This window comes from Heptranchias perlo, chromosome 32, assembly GCF_035084215.1.
Source record: "Heptranchias perlo isolate sHepPer1 chromosome 32, sHepPer1.hap1, whole genome shotgun sequence".
Classification (NCBI taxonomy): domain Eukaryota; kingdom Metazoa; phylum Chordata; class Chondrichthyes; order Hexanchiformes; family Hexanchidae; genus Heptranchias; species Heptranchias perlo.
Window position 1 is genome coordinate 20,984,221 of NC_090356.1, and position 21,198 is coordinate 21,005,418.

Genomic DNA, 21,198 nt, shown 5'->3' on the forward strand with positions numbered 1-21,198 from the left:
GCAACGAGACGTGGGTGTCCTTGTACACCAGTCGCTGAAAGTGAGCATTCAGGTGCAGCAAGCAGTTAGGAAGGCGAATGGTATGTTGGCCTTCGTTGTAAGAGGATTTGAGTACAGGAGCAGAGATGTCTTACTGCAGTTATACAGGGCCTTGGTGAGACCACATCTGGAGTATTGTGTACAGTTTTGGTCTCCTTATCTGAGGAACGATGTCCTTGCCATGGAGGGAGTGCAACAAAGGTTTATCAGACTGATTCCTGGGATGGCGGGACTGATGTATGAGGAGAGATTGGGGTGACCAGGCCTATATTCACTAGAGGTAGAAGAATGAGAGGTGATCTCATCGAAACATATAAAATTCTAACAGGACTAGACAAACTAGAGGCAGGGAGGATGTTCCCGATGGCTGGGGAGTACAGAACCAAGGGTCACAGTCTCAGGATACGGGGTATGCCATTTAGAACCAAGATGAGGAGAAATTTCTTCACTCAGAGGGCGGTGAACCTGTGGAATTCTCTACCACAGAAGGTAGTGGAGGCCAAGATTAGATATATTCAAGAAGGAGTTAGATATATTTCTTAATGCTAAAGGGATCAAGGGATATGGGGAAAAAGCAGGAACAGGGTATTGAGTTAGACGATCAGCCATGATCATTTTGAATGGCGTAGCAGGCCCAAAGGGCCGAATGGCCTACTCTTGCTCCTATTTTCTATGTTTCTATAACAAGTGGAATGGTGGGAGGAGTGAAATAAGTCAATTTACAAAGAATCATTAAACTGAAGGGAGACTTACTTTGATTTAATGCCAACTTTAGGTCTCCATTTTCTTAGTTGGAGTTGCCGCTCTTTCCTTTCCATTTCTTTCAGGAATGTCATCAATTGGCGGTACTGTACCTGGGCACACAGAAAAAGAGGCGCACTAAAATAATCAACCAATTAAAAATCCATACCTGAAGATGCAAACAGCGCATTTGTAAAGACAGAAAAGGGAACATGACACACAATCCACTTCCCTGAATTTTTGTTATTAAAAATGTCTGATTGCACTTAACCTGAAATGTAGAGTATCATCATTATCAAGGTTTAGAATCAACAACAGCTTGAGTGTTAACTACTCTCAGCGGACACTTGAGTGCACTCTCAACCCAGAATTATGTCTCAGGCTGAGTGGGCTGGCAAGCTTTCATGCCTTCAATTCTCTCCATTTGAAAACCATCTGGCCTCCTGCAAAAGAAATTAGTTACCCAACTAATGCGATAGCTCTGCCAGTATAGCTCTGCTCCCTCCCAGGCTGAATGGGCAGCCAAACTTTCATGCTTTCTCATTGTAGGGGAAGGAAAGGTTATACTAGATGCTTGTTAGTCTCTATTTAACAGTTAGTGCTAATGCCACTTAGCTCTGAATTTTCATTACTTGGTCCTGCTAAGCTGCAAATATGCCATCCAGCACATATCCTCCTGTCTGCATCCTCACCAAAATCAATGTTCATCGCACCATTTCCTATTCATTCTTTCCCAGAACCTCAAACCTGTGGAATTCTGTCTCCCTCAGCTTCCCTTTTTCCCCTTCAATCTACTTCCTTTTAAAACAAAAGTTTGGCGTTACGTCTCCATTTACCTTGTCTTCTCTCCTCCTCTTTTCAACTTTGGTCTTTCACCCATCACTTAATAAAAAGATTTTGGTTTAGTTGCTATTTTAAGGACTGTGGGCGCTAAATTAGGCCGTGTAGCACCCGTTGTTTCGGCGCTACACTGCCTTTCCGACATCCAAGATGGCATCCTGGATGCGCACGCACATTTCCAGCGTGACGTGCGCCAGACGCCATCTTGATATAGGAGTTAGCGCAGGCACAGATAACGAACACTGGAATCATGTAAAGTAGGGAGAAAATGGCTTCAATCAGTGTGCAACATTGATGTAAAGTGATTGACACCATTTTGGGACTTAATGCACAGTCTTAACCCCGACCATCTCAACGTGTCTTAGAGTGCCTGGAGGACCCCCCCCACTGGCACTATTTAAAGGGACCATGCAGCAGGATTTACAGGTTAGTGGCTGGATTATTGCTTCTGGCATGGGAGACATGTGTAACTGTTTTTGGAGGTCTCCTACACTTGAATACTAGGACGCGGGGACAAAATCTAACATTTAGAGCCAGGACATGCAGGAGTGAAGTTAGAAAATGCTTCTACACACAAAGGGTGGGAGACGTTTGGAACGCTCTTCTGCAGACGGCAGTTGATGCGAGCTCACTTGTGAAAGTTAAATCTGAGATTGATAGATTTCTGTGAACCAAGGATATTAAGGGATATGGGGCTAAGACGGGTATATGGAGTTAGGTCACAGGTCCACCATGATCTCACTGAATGGCGGAACAGGCTCGGGGGGCTAAATGCCACTGCCACTTGCTGCCTCTTGATATGCACTACCTTCTCCTGCAAGAAAGCGCGACTTGTGTCTGGGTGATGTGCCTGTCATGGTTGAATAGCTGCCAGTGTGTGTGGCCTGTGAGTTGTGGGTGGGCGGCTTGAAACAGTGGTAATGTGTTAATGTGTAAGGGTGAGAGGAAGCATCTGGTTGGAAGAGTTGAGTACTGATGGAAAGAGTTTGTTGGTATGTGGGGGATGGGGAGTGTAGTTCGTGGTGCAGTTGGTAGGAGACGCCACTTGACAGTTGACCTCACTTACCTTGACCACTCATGTCAAAACAGTGAACTTCTTCCTGCACTGCATCCATATTCATGATGCTGTGCACCTGGCATTGACTTCGTCCCCCACTGCCTTTTGGATATATGTCTGGAGGGCCACTTGCCCCTACCCCCCCCCCCCCCCCCCACACCCCTCTGCGGATATAGGATGTCCCTCCTTCTGTCCACCTCTTGCACCAAGGTCTCTAATGCACTCTCGCAGGCCTGGTACCAACTCAGATCGGCAGATTGGTGAGGTCTGGTGTGCAGATTGGAGGATGCGGGATTTAGTAGTGCGCAACCTTTATTCAATGTTTTAACATAATTCATCAGTGTGTAAACATAGGGATGGGACCTGCATCTGTGTTTTACATGTGAAATGTCTGATCTCTGTTCAGACTCTGTGCAGACTGTAGGCTGTTATTTTCAGCAACTAACAGGTACCAGCCAGCTTTAAGAGATTTTTAAGAAACATCCTCCCTTTGAGAGATTGAGCTCCCCCTGGTGGTGGAAAGTACAAATTGCATTGATTCCACATGCAAGGCCTGGAATGGAACGCTGATTGCAGGCGAGTCCTCCGGTGGGCTGAAACTTGCGTCCTGCCTGCACAGGGGCCATTGGGCACGGGGTAATAGCACATCACGCTACCTACGCCCAAAAATGGCCCCATCCAATTTTAGTCCCTGTGTGTTATTGGTGCTCCAGTTGATTAGTACCAGAGCTGCAACATTGTGACCGAGACCAAGCTCTACGGACCACGCTATCCCATCTTCCCAAGCTGAGAGAAGAAGCAGTGATGTGAAGCAAGAAGGTGAACAGATTGGCCAAAATATTCACAAACAAGAGAAATTTAGTATAAGCTCCAAACGACCTCCTATTCTCTGAAGTTTCTGCGACATGGTTCAAGTTGTCTTACCTGCGATAATTTTAATGGGATTGTTTTCAGCTTGACGTCGCACTCAATGCGCGGAGTGTTCCGGGAGCGCAAGGGTTCTTTGGCACCATTCCTCTTTAACAGCGCGGAGGCACAGACAGGTTCAAGTATGTACTTATGGTCCCTGTTTTCCAGGCAACGATCCATTGCTTCCTGGAAAGTCAAAGTGATAAGTGTGATGTGTAAATGTTTTAATTACTTTATTCCTAAGTAAATAATCATTCAGTTTAGTCACAGAAATTCTTTTTAAAGCTATGCTCACATTTTATACTTTTACTTAATGGGGAAGGAAAGTCTTGGTGACTACTTTTTATTCAAAGTATACTTCCATTTTACAGAAGAGAATATTAGCCTCAGTTGAATTGTGATTGAGGTTCCACCCCTTCCCCCAATTTTCTTACCTATATGGAAACCCTTGATAGCGTCACCAAGGTAGCCAATGGGGGAGACATCAAACAGGGAACATCCTTGTGCAGACCCATTGTGAGGGGATAGGGATAATTACAAACTGGCCTGAAAGCCATTAGATCCTAGGAAACTATACTACCAGTGGGAAATCTACATCTGGAGCAACTCACATCCTGGCTTGGAGTCACAAACCTAACTATGTCCTGTGGAGCACACTGGAACACATGGGTGCTCCCATCAGTGACATCAACCCAATGGCCTAGCAGCAAGGGAGACCTGACTTGTGGGTTTCTACCCAGGTAAGAAAATTGCTGCTTTTGAAACAAACTTCAAACATAAATCAACTACCATTAATAAGAGTGTTCTTGAAATAAAAGAACACTCACCCTGGACTTCACTTCCCCTTTAAGATTTTTAAAGTTGATCAGTATTTTATAAATCACGGTGAAGCTTTGAGCAGTCTTATAAAAATAAAGGACAGAAACCTAATATGTTAAATGAACTGATGGGTGAAGTTGAAAAGAGTAGGAGAGAAGACAAGGTAAATCAAGTGTGGAATTGAGTCATACAGATCAGTAGGGTCCCAAATTCTCTCCCTGCTCTATGCTGAGTGAGCTGATCTCAATTTTTACTTCACCACCACCTCCCTCGACCCCTACACTGTCTCTGATTTGTCGCACTACTTGTCCAATCAAAAATTTCCTCCAACTAAATATTGAGAAGACCGAATCCATTGTCTTTGGTCCCCACCACAAACTCTGTTCCCTACCCACGAACTCTATCCCTCGCCCTGGCCACTATCTGAGGCTGAACCAGACTATTCGCAACCTTGGAGTCCTATTTGACCCCGAGATGAGCTTCCGACAACTTATCCGCTCTATCACCAAGACCGCCTACTTCCACCTCCATTACATCGTCCGTCTCTGCCCGTCTCAGCTCATTTGGTGCTCAAACCCTCATCCATGCCTTTGTTACCTCTAGACTTGACTGTTCCAATCCTCTCCTGGCCGGCCTCCCATCTTCCACCCTCCATAAACTTGAGCTCACCCAAAACTCTGCTGCCCATATGTTAACTTGGACCAAGTCCCATTCACCAGTCACCCCTGTGCTCGCTGACCTACACTGGCACCAGGTCGGGGAAGGCCTCAATTTTAGAATTTTCATCCTTGTTGGCCTCGCCCCTCCCCATCTCCGTAACCTCCTCCAGCCCTACAATCCTCCAAGATCTCTGCACTCCTCCAATTCTTGCTTCTTGTGCAGCCCCAGTTTTAATCGTTCCACCATTGGTGGCCATGCCTTCAGCTGCCTCGGTCCTAAGCTCTGGAATTCCCTCCCTAAACTTCTCCGCCTCTCTCTCCTCCTTTAAGACACTCCTTAAAATCTACCTTTTTGACCAAGCTTTTGGTCACCTGTCTTAATATCTCCTTATGTGGCTCAGTCAAATTGGGATGTTCTACTAGGTTAAAGGCGCTACATAAATGCAAGTTGTTGTCGTAATAATTGGCCTTAGTGTCTCTGGGCTGTTGTTTGGGGGGAAATCACTCTTGCTCCTGCTCCCAATTATCATATTGCTACCCCTGCTAAAAAGTGCATGAGTCAATATTGGATGAGTTTAGGACTGGTTTGGTTGGGGTGTTAACCACAGTCCAAATAGCCTGTTGACACCAACTGTCTGGACATACAGGTGAACAGTGATCACTTGGGTGAGGTATTGGAGAATTTTTTTTCCAATTATTTGTTTGTTGGAAAATAGTTTGGTGAAGTTACCAAGCTGAACAATGTTAGAACTAAGTTAATATTCACAAAATTGAAATTAAATACTACTGAAACATCATGAGATCAGAGCAAATTCCATCGATAATTCAGCCCCTCCACACTGTCAGCCTTAGTAATTCCTTGAAACCAGATCTCTTTTTTATCCCTTCCAATAAACAACATCTTTTTTTAAAAAATCAATAAAAATGGATGGGATTGAACTAACAGAATTTTAACAGCTGGTAACCCTTTAAAGCTGAATTTTAAAATGGTACTGATGGTCAGAGCCAGATTAAGAATTCTTGGGGCCTGGGCGTCAAGAACATTCAGGGTTCCTCCATATCCCCCCACCTCAGCCCTGATTCATTGAAACACCAGTATGTAGTAAAATGCATGAATAGGTCCTTAGAATGTCTACACACTGCTTTAATAAAGCAAATAAACTTAAATCATATCACAACATACTACGCTTAAATGAAACGTATTTGCACGGGGCCCCTGATCCCCATAGGCCGTTGCTTAATCCGCCCCTGCTGATGGTGACAGTTCACCCTTTAAACAGGGTGTCACAGTGTGCAGTTCAAAGTTGTGCTTGATTTGTTAAACTCTGAGTAAATAAACTTCAAACCTGGAGTTCAGCAGGAGGAATGTCCCCCAGTAACTCACAATCCATATCCCAGTAAATACTGAAATCCTCAATCTGTAGTCTCTTCTTTCTGATGGACTTCTCAACCTGAGAGGTTAAAAAATATGATTAAGTAAAGCAGGAGTGTTAATGTTGCAGGAAATCATTTTAGTTATAGATAACAGAAAATTGCAGTTGTTGGCTACTTTATCCCTTTCCAGTGCTCTATCTCCTACATTACTCAGGGTTCCTCATTAACTTTTTGCCAAGAGCCACAAACACCGTCTGATTGTGTGTGCACGTGATCTTTCCTCTTCTGCAAGTGATTTTCAGGCTGCATTATGAGTATTCTGATATACATTCATTACAGGGCTTTGTGTAAAATCAAACATACTACGGTATGGTAGTCCTGCATGAAATGTGGTAAAATAAGACCAATAAAATACACATAGCTCAAATTTTTGAGGGTTGGGATTTTTTTTGATTTCTTCCATTATTACATATTCCACAATAGGACATCACTAGGCACAGCACTGTCTGCATCTACAGCAAGTCTATCTTCAATCTTTAATTTGTAAACTTTATAGTATTACCATAGGGGCATTTATTTCACCTCTTTTGCATTAATGCATACCCAAAACTATCTTGTACCGTGAAAGTGACAGTATAACTTGGGAGTCAGGTCCCAATTTAATTCCTGTCAACCATTGTGAGCTCAAGACTGGGTGCAGTACAAATCCAACCTATTGCAAAACCACATTTTGTAAGTGCCCAGGGAATCCACTGGATCTCCTGGACCTTTATAAACTTACGTTTCCTGTCCGCCTGCTTCCCCCACCATTAATAATTAACTTCTTTTGGAGGGTAGGCTGGGTGCTCTCTGTTGTTGACAAAGGACCTGAAGTAATGTGCAATCTTTGAAACTGCTAGCTATCAAGAAAGCTGTGTTATTTGCAGTTGGTTGCTTCTGTTTATACCTACAGTACAGATGGTTACTTATCTGACAGGTGGGTACGACTTCTTAACACATTAGTTATTGGGTCAGATCTGCCTATTGGATAAATACTGAATTCAATATTTCTAGGTATTTACCCTAAATTACTAACTTTAGGCCAACTTAGAAAAGTAATTCCTGTTAACAACAATTTTCGTTAAGAACAAATGTGAAAATTAAACAGGTCATGGAGCTTGTATTTATAATAGGCAACACCAAGCATATATAGTTCACTCAGATTAAACTTCCATCTACCTACAGGATGGCCTGCAACATACACTGTTCACTGCACTGGAGCTGTGGAATGAACACCTGCAGCATAAGTGCTGCCATTCACTGCCTCGATGTGGAACTTACCAACTCGTCCTCTGCATTCTGCACAGACACAGTCTTGATACAGATCCCAAATGCAAATGGATGTTCAGGATTAGTGATGTCATCTTCGAAACGCAAATGGACATCTCGCACCTTCAGCTGCAAGGGAAAAACAACTTGGACTCAAGCCTCCATTTTACTTTTCAGGTCTAAAATCTTACTGAAATTAAGTTCTCCTGGAATTGTGCCTACACAACAACTTCTACACTTCAAAAGTAATCCATTGCCTGTAAAGCACTTGGGTCATCCAGAGGATGTGAACTGTGCTATAAAAAAGCAAGTTCTTTCTTACACTGCAGTCAAAGTCAATTCAGATACAAACATGTAATAATCAACTGTGATTCAATGGCACTCCAAAAATACATTACTGATTTGTTACATTACTAAATACAGTCTTAATACTACATTTTTACATAATAAGTATAAAATAAATTTGAAGTCTACAAAAAATAACAGGAGATGAATCCGGGGGCTTTAGTGGTGATTTCACAGAATGGAACTAGACATTCAGCTCACAGGAGCAATGGCAAACATTAATCCGCTCAGTGTGCCCAACTACTTCGACCCAACCCAAAACTTCAGGTACCCATATTAATGCTAACATTTAGACAGTTATCATCTTCCACCCCCATTTTTTCCCCTTCCTTTCCTGAAGGTACTATTTCTAGGGTATAGTCCACAGGCACTAGCTACTTCCAGTACCTCACCCAAGAAGCCATTCTTCCAAAGAGCTTGGACGGTGCATGTCGGCAGATAATAGGAGGCATTTTTACAATTTGAGCTACTTCCCAAAATTCTTTGTTCGAGTTCTCTGCAGAAGTCCACAAGCAAGCCCACATGACCTATGAACGGAAACTTGATTTTATATGCTAAACATCTGGGACAGTTGGCCACAGGTGAACAATGAACCCTTATACCATTGGGATATGCACTTGAAATAGTAAGGAATGTCACACTATAGTCCTGATCTCTGATAGGCAGATCTACACCATACTGACAGACTGTACAGATTTGGCTAAAAACAAATAATCTCATTTATTGTCAGAGATAAAGCTGTACAGAAGCAAAAAATAAATGAGAAGATTAGAGAGCAAGACATTAATTAACTTTCACATATATATTACTCTGTGTTGTGGGTTCAACAGAAGAAATAGTTCCATGATTCTTAGAGTCCTTTTATTATAATTTGTTAACTATGATTATGTGGAGCACATGGGCTTGAAGCACTGCTTTGACCTGGAAAATTGATGATCCATTTGAGCTACTGAACTAGCCAAGGGCTGCAGCATATATAGCTGGTTTGACTGACAATCAAGACAGATTTCAAAAATATTTCTCTGAAGTATTCAATCACAAGCATCCTCTTAAAGGGTCAGTGGCAGCATGGATACAAAATTGGCTAAGGGACAGAAAGCAGTTGTTTTTCAGACTGAAGGGAAGTATACAGTGGTGTTCCCCAGGGGTCAGTATTAGGACCATTGCTCTTGTTGATATATATTAATGACCTGGACTTGGGTATATAGGGTATAATTTTAAAGTTTTCAGATGATGAAACTCAGAAATGTAGTAAACAATGTGGAGGATAGTAACAGACTTCAGGAAGACATAGACAGACTGGGGAAATGGGGCAGACACATGGCAGATGAAATTTAACGCAGAGAAGTATGAAGTGATACATTTTGGTAGGAAGAATGAGGAGAAACAATATAAACTAAATGGTACAATTTTAAAGGGGGTGCATGTACACAAATCTTTGACGGTGGCAGGACAAGTTGAGAAGGCTGTTAAAAAAGCATACAGGATCCTGGGCTGCATTAATAGAGGCACAGAGTACAAAAGCGAGGAAGTTATGCTAATCCTTTATAAAACACTGTTTAGGTCTCAGCTGGAATATTGTGTTCAATTCTGGGCACCACACTTTAGGAAGGATGTCAAGGCCTTAGAGAGGGTGCAGAAAAGATCTACTAGAATGGTACCAGAGATGGGGGACTTCAGCTATGTGGAGAAGCTGGGGCTGTTCTCCTTAGAACACAGAAGGTCAAGAGGAGATTTGATAGAGATGTTCGAAATCATGAACGGTTTTGATAAGAGTAAATAAGGAGAAACTGTTTCCAGTGGCAGAAGGGTCGGTAACCAGAGGACACAGATTTAAGGTGATCAGCAAAAGAGCCAGAGGCGACATGAGGAAACATTTTTTTACGCAGTGAGTTGTAATGATCTGGAATGCACTGCCTGAAAGGGTGGTGAAAGCAGATTCAATAGTAACTTTCAAAAGTGAATTGGATAAATACTTGAAGGGGGAAAATTTGCAGGGCTATGGGGAAAGAGCAGGGGAATGGGACTAATTGGATAGCTCTTTTAAAGAGCCGGCACAGGCACAATGGGCCGAATGGCCTCCTCCTGTGCTGTACCTACTATGATACTATGAACTCTCAGGCAAAGCTAACCTTTCTCAATAGGTAAGGGTCTTACTGGTGGGACAGCCTTTACAGAAAATAGTTCTGATGCTTTCTTGCAGCGGCAAACTTGCACATGGAAGAAATCAAACCATTTTGCACTGACGAAGACTGTTCACAGACAGTCAATATAAACAGAGATGTGGCACCTCCCTATTAAGCTGACACCTTCAGATAAGGCAGGTTTCTGTATTCTTCACTTCCCCCTACACAAATACCAAAAGAGTTCTTTTCAAAGTTCTGCTAAAGAAAGTCCAGTTTAAAATTGCTCACACTACTTGGCCTAGCTATAAATTCATATAAAAAGATAAAATATATAATTTATTTTGAATTAATCCTGATCGGTCACAGGCATCACAGCTAAGCTCAATCCTGCTCTCAACCCAAGCGCACACAAATGCACCTTCCAGCAAGAGTCACTGGATAATGATCAGAAGCAGAAACATGAGTTACCCGAGGCCAATTACAATGCCCTGCTATCAATTCAGCTGAGATGAAATAACTCCACACAGACTGGGGTCTGAACCTGGGCTATGCCTCTACACACACCAGGACATAGACGCACTCTAAATTTAGTAGGTATTTTTAAACTCATACATATTAAGGAGAAACAGCAAAGTAAGTCCCCACACAATATCCTTCCCATTAAAAGCGCAGAGATACAATATTTTAGAAGTGTCAGATTTTCAAAAAAGTCAATGCAGCAGAATCAGTTTTCTAAAAACAAGAGTTATAATTTGGTTAACTCTTTAGACAAAAGTAAAGACCATTTTAAATTACAATTTTTTCAACTCACCTCCACATTTTCCACAATTCTGGTTACTATGGAAGCAGTGGCTGAATACCAGTAGGATTCCCCTTTCTGCTGCTGTTCACTCTGAAATAAAATTCAACATAGATTCTAAATCAATAGTTCCAAACTTCATCATTCGAACATTAATGACAGTATTTCTTGTACTAACTGTACGGAGTAGACAATGGGTCGGATCCAACCAAAAAAAATGTTTAAAAGTGCCCATAAGGAAGAGAGAGAAAGAAGTACATTATGTACAGCACAGTATATACATTCATTGAAATTTCATCCCAGGTCACCTGTTCTTTCGTGTCTGTGCAAGTGCCAGCTCCAAATTGGAGGTATCTACTCCAAATCCATCTCCTCGTTCTTTCCCCACACCCTTTAATATTTTTCCTCTTCCAGTGTTTATCTAATTCCCTCATAAATGTCATCATTCATTCAGCTTCAATAGCTACTTGTGGTAATGCATTTCATATTATAATAATTTACTGCCAAAATGTCTGACCACTCCCTTTAAGCTTGCAATACTAATCCTGAGTGTATGCTTCCTTGTTATCAATTAACCGACCAGTAAAAATAATGTTTCATGATTTACCCTCTCAAATCCTTTCAAAATTTAGAATACTTCTATTTGATCTTTGCTTAATTGTCTCTGCTTCAGTGAATTTAAGCCTTGTTTTTCAAATCTTTTATCATAACTACAACCTCTCATTCTTGGTATATATAGACAGCAATACAGATTACGAATGCAATTTTAGTATTTTATTCATCTAAATTACGTGACACCACCAGGGGTTAAATAAAGTAACATTTACATGAAAACTAGGATTTTATGATTACAGAGACTTGAAAAAAAATAATGATGGGTTTTTTTGCTTTTTAATTTGCACAAAGGCTTTGAAGTTCGACCATGTGAAGGTTATTATACGAGCGCTTAATACATTTGAAAAAATTCTCCATTGTGTGATTTTATCAGAAGCATGAACAATCTGAATAGGTTAATGCCTCCATTAAAATAGTGAACTATGCGTTCATTCTTACAATAACCTTCGCACAGCGTAATTTCAAGAGCAAAGTCTCTCACCACAATTTGCACAATATCATATGGCTTCTGCAAAAGAAGATCCTGTCTCACCAAACTGGCTGAATTTTTTTTTAAGAAGTTACTAGATTGGTGGATGTTGGCAACATCGTATATCTTGATATTCATGGTGCTGCACAAAAAGCTACTAAATAAGATTGAGTCCTGTGGGACTGACGGGCAGATTTTGGCTTGGATAAGTAATTGGTTGCATTCTTGTAGAAAGAAGGTGTTTATTAATGGTAATGGTTCCGCGTGGGGACAAGTCACTAGTAGATCCCTGTAAGGATCGGTGTAAGGGCCGTTGCTCTTCACCGTCTTTATGAATGATCCAGATGAAGGCATCAGGCGAACTGTCTGCAAGTTTGTAGATAGAAACATTGAAAAATTTACGCCACAGGAGGAGGAAATTCCATCCATCGAGTCTGTGATGATCAAAGATATGTGCGGGTGTGGGCTTAGATGGGAAAAATAGACTGCAGGCAGATCTAGATGCAATGGGGGAACGGGCTTGTACCTGGATGAAGTCTTTTAATACTTAAGATTATGCTCTTAGGTAGGGACGATGCCAAGTATGTGTGCACTCTGCAGGGTTGAGTGCCCAGGCCACTGAGCAGGAGAAGGACCTGGATGTTAAAATGCATGAATTATTGACGGTCCATGACCAGTCCCACAAGGCTATTATAAAAGCGATGAGGGTTAGGTTGTAATGCCAGGATGATGAAATACAAAACAAGAAATACTATTCTATCTCTTTACAAGGCCTTGGTCAGGCCTCATCTAGAATACAGTATCCGGTTTTGGTCCCCTCACATGGTAAATGATATACAGGCCCTGGAAAATGTTCAGAAGAAGGCCACTAAATTGACACCTAGTTTAAAGGCCCTCAGTTACCACGACAGGCCGAGAGCTGGGTGTTTACTCTAGAAAAGCATAGACTTCAAGGAGATTTGATTGAGGTCTTTAAAATAATGAAAGGATTAGACTCGGTCCATGTGATGGAAGGTGTCGTCGACAGTGCTATCAAGTGGCACTTAGTCACCAATAACCTGCTCACCGATGCTCAGTTTGGGTTCTGCCAGGACCACTCGACTCCAGACCTCATTATAGCCTTGGTCCAAACATTGACAAAAGAGCTAAATTCCAGAGGTGAGGTGAGAGTGACTGCCCTTGACATCAAGGAGCCCTTGTAAAATTGAAGTCAATCGGAATCGGGGGAAAACTCTCCAGTGGCCGGAGTCATACCTAGCACAAAGGAAAATGGTAGTGGTTGTTGGAGGCCAATCATCTCAGCCCCAGGACATTGCTGCAGGAGTTCCTCAGGGCAGTGTCCTAGGCCCAACCGTCTTCAGCTGCTTCATCAATGACCTTCCCTCCATCATAAGGTCAGAAATGGGGATGTTCGCTGATGATTGCACAGTGTTCAGTTCCATTCGCAACCCCCCAGATAATGAAACAGTCTGTGCCCTCATGCAGCAAGACCTGGACAACATCCAGGTTTGGGCTCATAAGTGGCAAGTAACATTCATGCCAGACAAGTGCCAGGCAATGACCATCTCCAACAAGAGAGTCTCTAACCACCTCCCCTTGACATTCAACGACATTACCATCGCCGAATCCCCCACCATCAACATCCTGGGGGTCACCATTGATCAGAAACTTAACTGGACCAGCCACATAAATATTGTGGCTACAAGAGCAGATCAGAGGCTGGATATTCTGCGGCGAATGACTCACCTCCTGACTCCCCAAAGCCTTTCCACCATCTACAAGGCACAAGTCAGGAGTGTGATGGAATACTCTCCACTTGCCTGGATGAGTGCAGCTCCAACAACACTCAAGAAGCTCGACACCATCCAGGACAAAGCAGCCCGCTTGATTAGCACCCCATCCACCACCCTAAACATTAACTCCCTTCACCGCCGGTGTATGCTAGCTAGGTGTAAGTTACATAAGCATAGAACTAGGTTAGATGTTAGGCTGTACTTGTTTTCACAGAAAATCATCAACTTCTGTAACAAGTGGCTGGCTCGTGCAGTGAGTGTGAATTCACTACAAGCATTCAAAAAGGAGATGAACAAGTTCCTGAGTGTGGCCAACACAGCTGCATACAGAAGGTAGGTGGGCATTGGGGATGTGCCTCCTAGTCACGGTAGTCTCCTGCAACTTGTTTGATTGCCTTCAGGGATCAGAGAGGAATTACCCATAGTTATTTCCTAAATTGGCCTACGGTGCTTTTTGTTTTAAAACCTCTTTCAGGACATTGCGTAGCTAGTGGGTGGGGGCAGAGGAGGGTGATGTTGTGTAGAAGTCACACCACGACAGTACAGGACTGACTCATTGGACCAGATGGTCACTTCCTGTTCTTTGTTTTTATATGTTCATATGTCAGTATAAACATCTGACTGTGATGGTTATTATTTTTGGTGTGCCATTTTTATATTTTCTCCCCATAGCACTCCTCAGCCAAGGAACAACCTTTCCTAACAACGCTCCAATTCTCCTAAGAAGCAAGAAGGGTTGGGCCAGCAGGGGAAACCTCAAAAAGCAAGATAGATGAGAGGCTCTCCTTCTCAGCTTTGGGTGTCAGGCCTGGCATATGAAAATACAAAGATTGGAATGGGGAATTTACCTGAATACCCCAATAACTTTTTTCCCCCCCAAAAGGAAGACTGGATTTGTAAAGCAAAATCAAAGCCAAGAAAAAGAATTGAGATCAACAGTGCAGTATCAAATTGCATACAACCGTTAAAGCCACATCAAGCAGTCAACAGTTTGATAAGCCAAAGCTTAACTTAGGCTTCACATGGAAACTTATCAGCCTTCCTAGAAAAATATCTGCCATATTGCAGCTCACGTCAAGCGACTTTAAATTACATCTATCTGACACCAACCTTCCATTTGGCCTCCAGAGCATCCAGCAGTGCACACTTTCTCTCCCTGTCCAGTGAACGTTCTGTCTCCTCATCAAACTCAGACTGTTTAATCTGTGCGCCGATCAGATGGAGTCTAGAGATGGAAATTACCCATGGTTCCACGTGAGGCCGGTAGAATGGGATCTGCAGCGTTATCTTCCCAATAAACCCTGAAAAATTGTATTTGTGCTTTACATATGGATCTTACTTTTTAAAAAAATTCATTCTTGAGATGTGGACGCCACTGGCAAGGCCAGCATTTATCTTAACCTATAAAATCCAAAGCTGGAGGCGAGCAAATTGGTGTCTTTAAAAAAAAACATGATTAAGTGCTCATCTCTATCTTTTTCAAAGGGCAACAGAGAAGCACCTTGAGCAAAGAATTCTTCACAGCTTCACTTTCCCTTTAATCATTACATTTATTTCATTAACCGATAGTCATTTTCTTACGTCCACACTAGAAAACTCTACAACGTACAAGGCAAAACTGGAACCACTTATGTTTACACCAAAGAATTTCACTAATCAGCTGTAGCAAATGTGAACTCGATGTTCACAAAGGCAGTGACTAGAAAAAAGGCTTACCTGCTTTCACCTCAAAAGGTAAATCCAACTCCTTGAGGGCATCTCTCTTCAGAGGAAGGTTTTCCAATTCAACCGCACCTGCATAGAAGCAATACTACAAGTTATACCACCTTATTCTATACAGTAACTGTTTTGTGCTTGTTAAGATGAGGAGTGTGTCTTTGCCTCAGTATCAGCATCGAGCACTTCCAGGACAGATGGTTATGTGTAGAGTAAAGCTCTCTTTGCTCTTCCCCAACAATGTGCCTCAAATCCAAAATTGAAAAAAGTATCCCTACTGCATCAGTATAACATTTCTATTAACCATAATGATTCAAATTTCAGGTGTCCACGAGATATTCTCTTGGGTTCAGGGTCACAAGTCATTCCCGTAAGCAGACCCTGCATCCTGTACGATCTGGAGCATACCTTTACTACTTAATATTTAGTTAAACAATAGTGTGACCTAGGGGCCACAACAATAAGATCCCCCATTGTGGGTAGTGGATACTGTGACCTTGAACATGCTGTCAGATGCACTCTGGTGAGACAGGCCAATCGTAAAACATACAAACTGGTTTAGTTTAAGTGTATTATATGAATGAACAGAATGTGATTTTCACAGCAAGATTTACAAATTTCTTATTGCTTCTCATAACGTAAAAGTAATACCGATCATGAGTCAGCGCTATCAAGACAGGGAAGAAGATTGGGGTAAAAATGTTTCAAAACAAGCAGGCAAAGGACAAACATTTGTACCGTGAGCAACTTAAATATTTAACCAACATAGCAGTGTTTTAGCACACAGACCAATGATGCGTAAGATGGGTATTCTCTCTTGAGATTTTGGCCTCTTGCACATCCCTGATTTCTATCACCCCACCAATGGCGGCCGTGCCTTCCGCTGCCTAGGCCCCAAGCTCTGGAATTCCCTCCCTGAACCTCTCTGCTTCTCTCTCATTCTTTAAGACGCTCCTTAAAACCTACCTCTTTAATCAAGCTTTTGGTCACCTGTCTCTTTATGTGGCTCGGTGTCAAATTTTATCTGATAGTGCTCCTGCGAAGTGCCTTCGTTTTGCTGTATAAATGCATGTTATTGTTGAAATCTCTCCATCCTTTAGCAAGTTCCTTAGTTCAGCTGACTTCAAGAGAGGACGAGAGGTGCTTTTTTTTCCTCTAGCAACTGGTTGCCATATTTAATACATAGACTGGAGGGTTTTACTGAATTCAATTTGCCATGGTGGGATTTGAACTTATAATCACTGAATTTCTAGTCCAGCACCATAGCCACCACACTACCAGATCTGCATTGTGGCCAGAGATACAAGTCGACCTCCAGGAGATAATCTCACACTGCTTGGATCACACTATGTGTAATATAACTGCACTGAAACATTTTAAAACTTAATTTTCAGTATTTTTATTGTTAGCACAGATCCAGTATTCCTTTTGCCTCTCCTCTAACATTAAAAATTAACTTGCATTCAGAATGCTGTAGTCCCTGGGTAGAGTGTGACGTGGGAGCCAGCAGCGTAACAATGTCTGCCCTGCATGTACTATGCAGATCGTAATACCTGCAGAATATGGAAAACCTTTTATAAAATATAAACTGGAGTATATTTTATGCTTGGATTAGGATACTGTATATAAATATCCTGTTTCCAGTATCTCGAATTCACAGTCATGAAACATAATACTATCCAGCTCAGGTTTTACTTGCCAACAAGCAACAGTATGCAGCAGAGGCTGGAAAAAGAAACGCCTGAAATGACTTGGGACCATTTTACATTGTCTGTACATGAGCACGCGATGTGTGCACACAGAAAATTGAGTCCAAAGGAACCAAATGTGGGCTTGGAGTTGTCTGTGACTATAAACAGGGCAGCTCCAATAATCTGTCAATGTGCATTTGGTTGTTGCTGATTACAGCATCACGTCTCAGTATAAACTAGGTATTATTATGAATTCAGTGAGAAATCTGAAACCTTGGAGCAGATATAACAGGATTTTGGAAATCAGAAATACTGGAATTGGGTGTAAAATAGATGTAAACGCAATGAATTCAGCACTTCACAATGGAGGGAAACATGAATTCAGACTCCCATCAGCAAAATGACACCCCTGAACTATTTACCATTGTATTTATTCATTTCTTTCAGACATAAGAATTCAGAAAAGTGGATACAAATGCGAGATGCATAAAAATACTTCCACAGGAAATTAGGACTCTGATTAGCTCGCAATGTATTATAAACCCTCCCAAACTAGGCTTATTTAACAAAGGCCACAGCAGAAAAGAAACATAAGCCAACACACTATACTATGCCAACATGCTTCTTGTGTAATATTCTTAGTCCACCACCTCAAAGTGCTCCAATTGCTGCCATCCCATTAACAGACCTTACCCACCAGTACTTCACCATAGTGTAAGCAAAACTCAAAATAGTCTCTCCAGACACAAGGTTGGAATCTATAATTATATTAGAGATGGGGAGACAACAGCTTAAGTTTACTTTGTAAGAAGAGTTCAACTTACTGAAATCTTGCCAAAAACACCTCAGTACACCCACGCTAACATTTTTTTGGAGTTATGCAATCTCAACATCCTAACCGACCCCATATCTTCTCCATCACAAAGACCACCTACTTCCACCTCCGTAATGTTGCTTGCCTCCACCCGTTCCTCAGCCCATCTGCTGCTGAAACCCTCATCCTTGTCTTTGACACCTCCGGACTCGACTATTCCAATGGTCTCCTTGCCAGCCTCCCATCTTCCACCCTCCATAAACTTTACCTCATCCAAATCTCGGCTGCCCATATCCTATCCCAAACAAAGTCCCGCTTACCCATCACCCCTGTCCTTGCTGACCCACGTTGCCTCTCAGTTCTCCAATGGCATGAATTTAAAATGGTCATCCCTGTGTTTAAATCCCTTCATGACGCACCCCTCCCCATCTCTGTAATCTCCTCCAGTCCAACAATATCCCCCACCACCTCTGTTTCTGCCTCTGGCAACTCCCTCCCTTCGCCCCACCATTGGAGGTCATGCCGTCAGCCATCTAAAACTCTCTGCCTCTCCATCTCCCTATTCTCCTTTAAGAATCTCTTTAAAATCCACTTCTTTGACCAAGCTTTTGGTCACCTCCTAATACCCCTTTCACTCCACAAAATTAAAACAGTATATATTATAAAACATAATAGATGCTATGCTATGAAATGATTTCAGGGCAGTAAATTTAGTTTTCAATTCTATTTTTCAGCTGTTATGGGATATGGATTAGAGACGAATCATACCTATCCAATTTTGTTCTATCCTGGAAGGGGAAAAGTACAAATCCTTCCACTCTTCCAGCATGGCAGAGCTTGAGAATGTACCACATTGGGTTATCAGAAGTTTTCAGAGACCAATGCTGTTACTAGGTAGATTTTGCAAGTTGCTGCTAACATGCCATCAGAAAAGGATGCACATGAACCAATATGCTTCAACAGTCTGTGATATTCTCAATTCATCACCTCAAGTTGCTCCCACCTATGGTGACTAGCAGCATTTCACTCCACTGCTTTACAGCTCAAAATGTTCTCCCCAGACACAACCCAAGTTTGGAAGTAATAAATCTATGGTTGCACTTTTGGTGCTATTCAGTTCAAGTGGGCACAGGATAAAAGTTTCACACACTCACCAGTATACTTTTTGAAATCCTAGTGTGCAACACAAACAGTACCACCTTACAATCATATCCACAATTCTCTAAAGGCTCAACCTGACTTGAACCAGTGGTGCCATCTGAACCAGATTAATGCACAGTTGCTTTGTTGTGGTATTTGTCAGAACTAATTCTCTCCTGAACCCCTAGATCATGCTGATCCCTTCTTTTTCTCATCCAATTTAAAGATCTTGCATGAAATCCAGCAAACTGGAAATTAAGATCACAAAAATACCAGAGAGCAAGAGGAGCAGCTGAGAAGGGTCAACAACTCCTAGTTTAAAAAAAAAGTTTTTAAGTGAAAAGCAGATAGAGGATAAGAGAAAGTGAAAGTGCATATACACACACTCAAGGACTGAGGCCGTTTTTATTTAAAACACGCAGGAAATTCTTGCACGTAAAAGCACACAGACTGGCAGCAGAGTGAATTCCCTAGCCCACCACCCAAAGCCACTAATCCAATGGTTAAACTTAACGATAAAAATACAGCAGCCTCACTCTATCAGAACTGTTCTTTTTAAATTAAAGTTAAAAACTGAGCTTTTAGAAATTACTGCAGTATATTTATTAAATATTCACCACAACAGAGCTGAGGGCAGCTGCCTGAGTGACAGGGCAGCACTGGTTAAAGTTGTTGATGTTCTGAGTACCTTTCATCAGGGCGATGGAGAGCTGGTCTGTGTTGAGGTTATTTACATATTTGCCAATGTAAGTGTTAAGGACCCAGGCTGCCAGTCCCTCCAGCATGGCTAGGCTAGGCGGGGAGGTTCAGGTGAGATGGTGTCGTTGCTCGGTGTCTCCGCGCAGGGCTGAGCTCGGCCTTCGGCTCCGGCGGGCGGTGGGCGGCGTTGCTAAGGCCGCACACGGTGACCCCAAGCTGCTCTGTTACCCCTCGCGCAATGGCTGCGACCCATCAATTGGCAGGACGGAGCATGCGCACTCTGCTAAACTAAGTATCGCGTCGCTTGGAGCGTCAGTCCCACAATTAACCTGCGCTCCTCTCGCTGCAGCGACTCCAGGCGGCGCCAGGTGGCAGCTCTACGTCCTGTAGCCGCCATATTTGTAAAGGAAGCGAATTGTCATACGGACATAGGGTGGCCATATTTGTAAAGGAAAGTATACATCTATCAAAACAACCTGCATTTATATAGCGCCTTTATTGTAGTGAATGTACGTATCTATCTATCTAATTAACAGTCTTGTGTCTTGTTAGCTGTAGAGCTGCAATGCCTCTTCGAGCAATTATCTTCTTCTTGCTCGGTGCATTTACCCATCAAGACATCCTGGCAGCCCATCAATAAGATTTTTAAGGAAACATTTTAAAACAAAAATAAGAAAAGGAAGACTTGCATTAGTATATCTCAACAACAACAACTTGCATTTATATAGCGCCTTTAATGTAGTAAAAACGTCCCAATGCACTTCATAGGAGCGATTATCAAACAAAATTTGACACTGAGCCACATGAAGAGATATCAGGACAGGTGGGAGGTAAGTTTTAAGGAGCGTCTTAAAGCAGGAGAGAGAAATAGAGAGGAGGAGAGGTTTGCAGAGGGAATTCCAAAGCTTTGGGCCTCGGCAACTGAAGGCATGGCCGCCAATGGTGGAATGATGAAAATCGGGGATGTGCAAGAAGCCAGAATTGGAGGAGCGCAGAGATCTTGGAGGCTTGTAGGGCTGGAACAGGTTTACAGAGATAGGGAGGGGCGAGGCCATGGAGGGATTTGAAAATAAGGATGAGAATTTTAAAATCGAGGCCTTGCCAGACTGGGAGCTAATGTAGGTCAGTGAGCACAGCAGTGATGGGTGAATGGGACTTGGTGCGAGTTAGGATATGGGCAGCAGAGTTTTGGATGATCTCCAAGGGTCATTCCAAAGTGTTTTAGATATGTTGGTGGTAATTTTG

The 21,198-nt window shown here is 42.4% G+C and overlaps 1 protein-coding gene across 4 annotated transcripts in view; it reads right to left on the reverse strand.

Annotated features, from left to right (window-relative positions):
• vps13d (vacuolar protein sorting 13 homolog D) overlaps positions 1 to 20,207 on the reverse strand; it is a 229,771-nt gene extending 209,564 nt beyond the window's left edge. For all 4 annotated transcript variants that reach the window (XM_067970599.1, XM_067970598.1, XM_067970597.1 and 1 more), the window contains exons 1-8: positions 19,943 to 20,207; positions 15,610 to 15,687; positions 15,004 to 15,194; positions 11,029 to 11,109; positions 7,759 to 7,875; positions 6,411 to 6,515; positions 3,602 to 3,772; positions 793 to 893 (exon numbers count right to left, since the gene is read on the reverse strand). In XM_067970599.1, the coding sequence (XP_067826700.1) occupies positions 793 to 893; positions 3,602 to 3,772; positions 6,411 to 6,515; positions 7,759 to 7,875; positions 11,029 to 11,109; positions 15,004 to 15,194; positions 15,610 to 15,687; positions 19,943 to 20,039 (941 nt within the window). In that variant the 5' untranslated portion in view covers positions 20,040 to 20,207. The remainder of the gene's footprint in view (positions 1 to 792; positions 894 to 3,601; positions 3,773 to 6,410; positions 6,516 to 7,758; positions 7,876 to 11,028; positions 11,110 to 15,003; positions 15,195 to 15,609; positions 15,688 to 19,942) is intronic.
• Between the last annotated feature and the right edge of the window lie 991 nt (positions 20,208 to 21,198).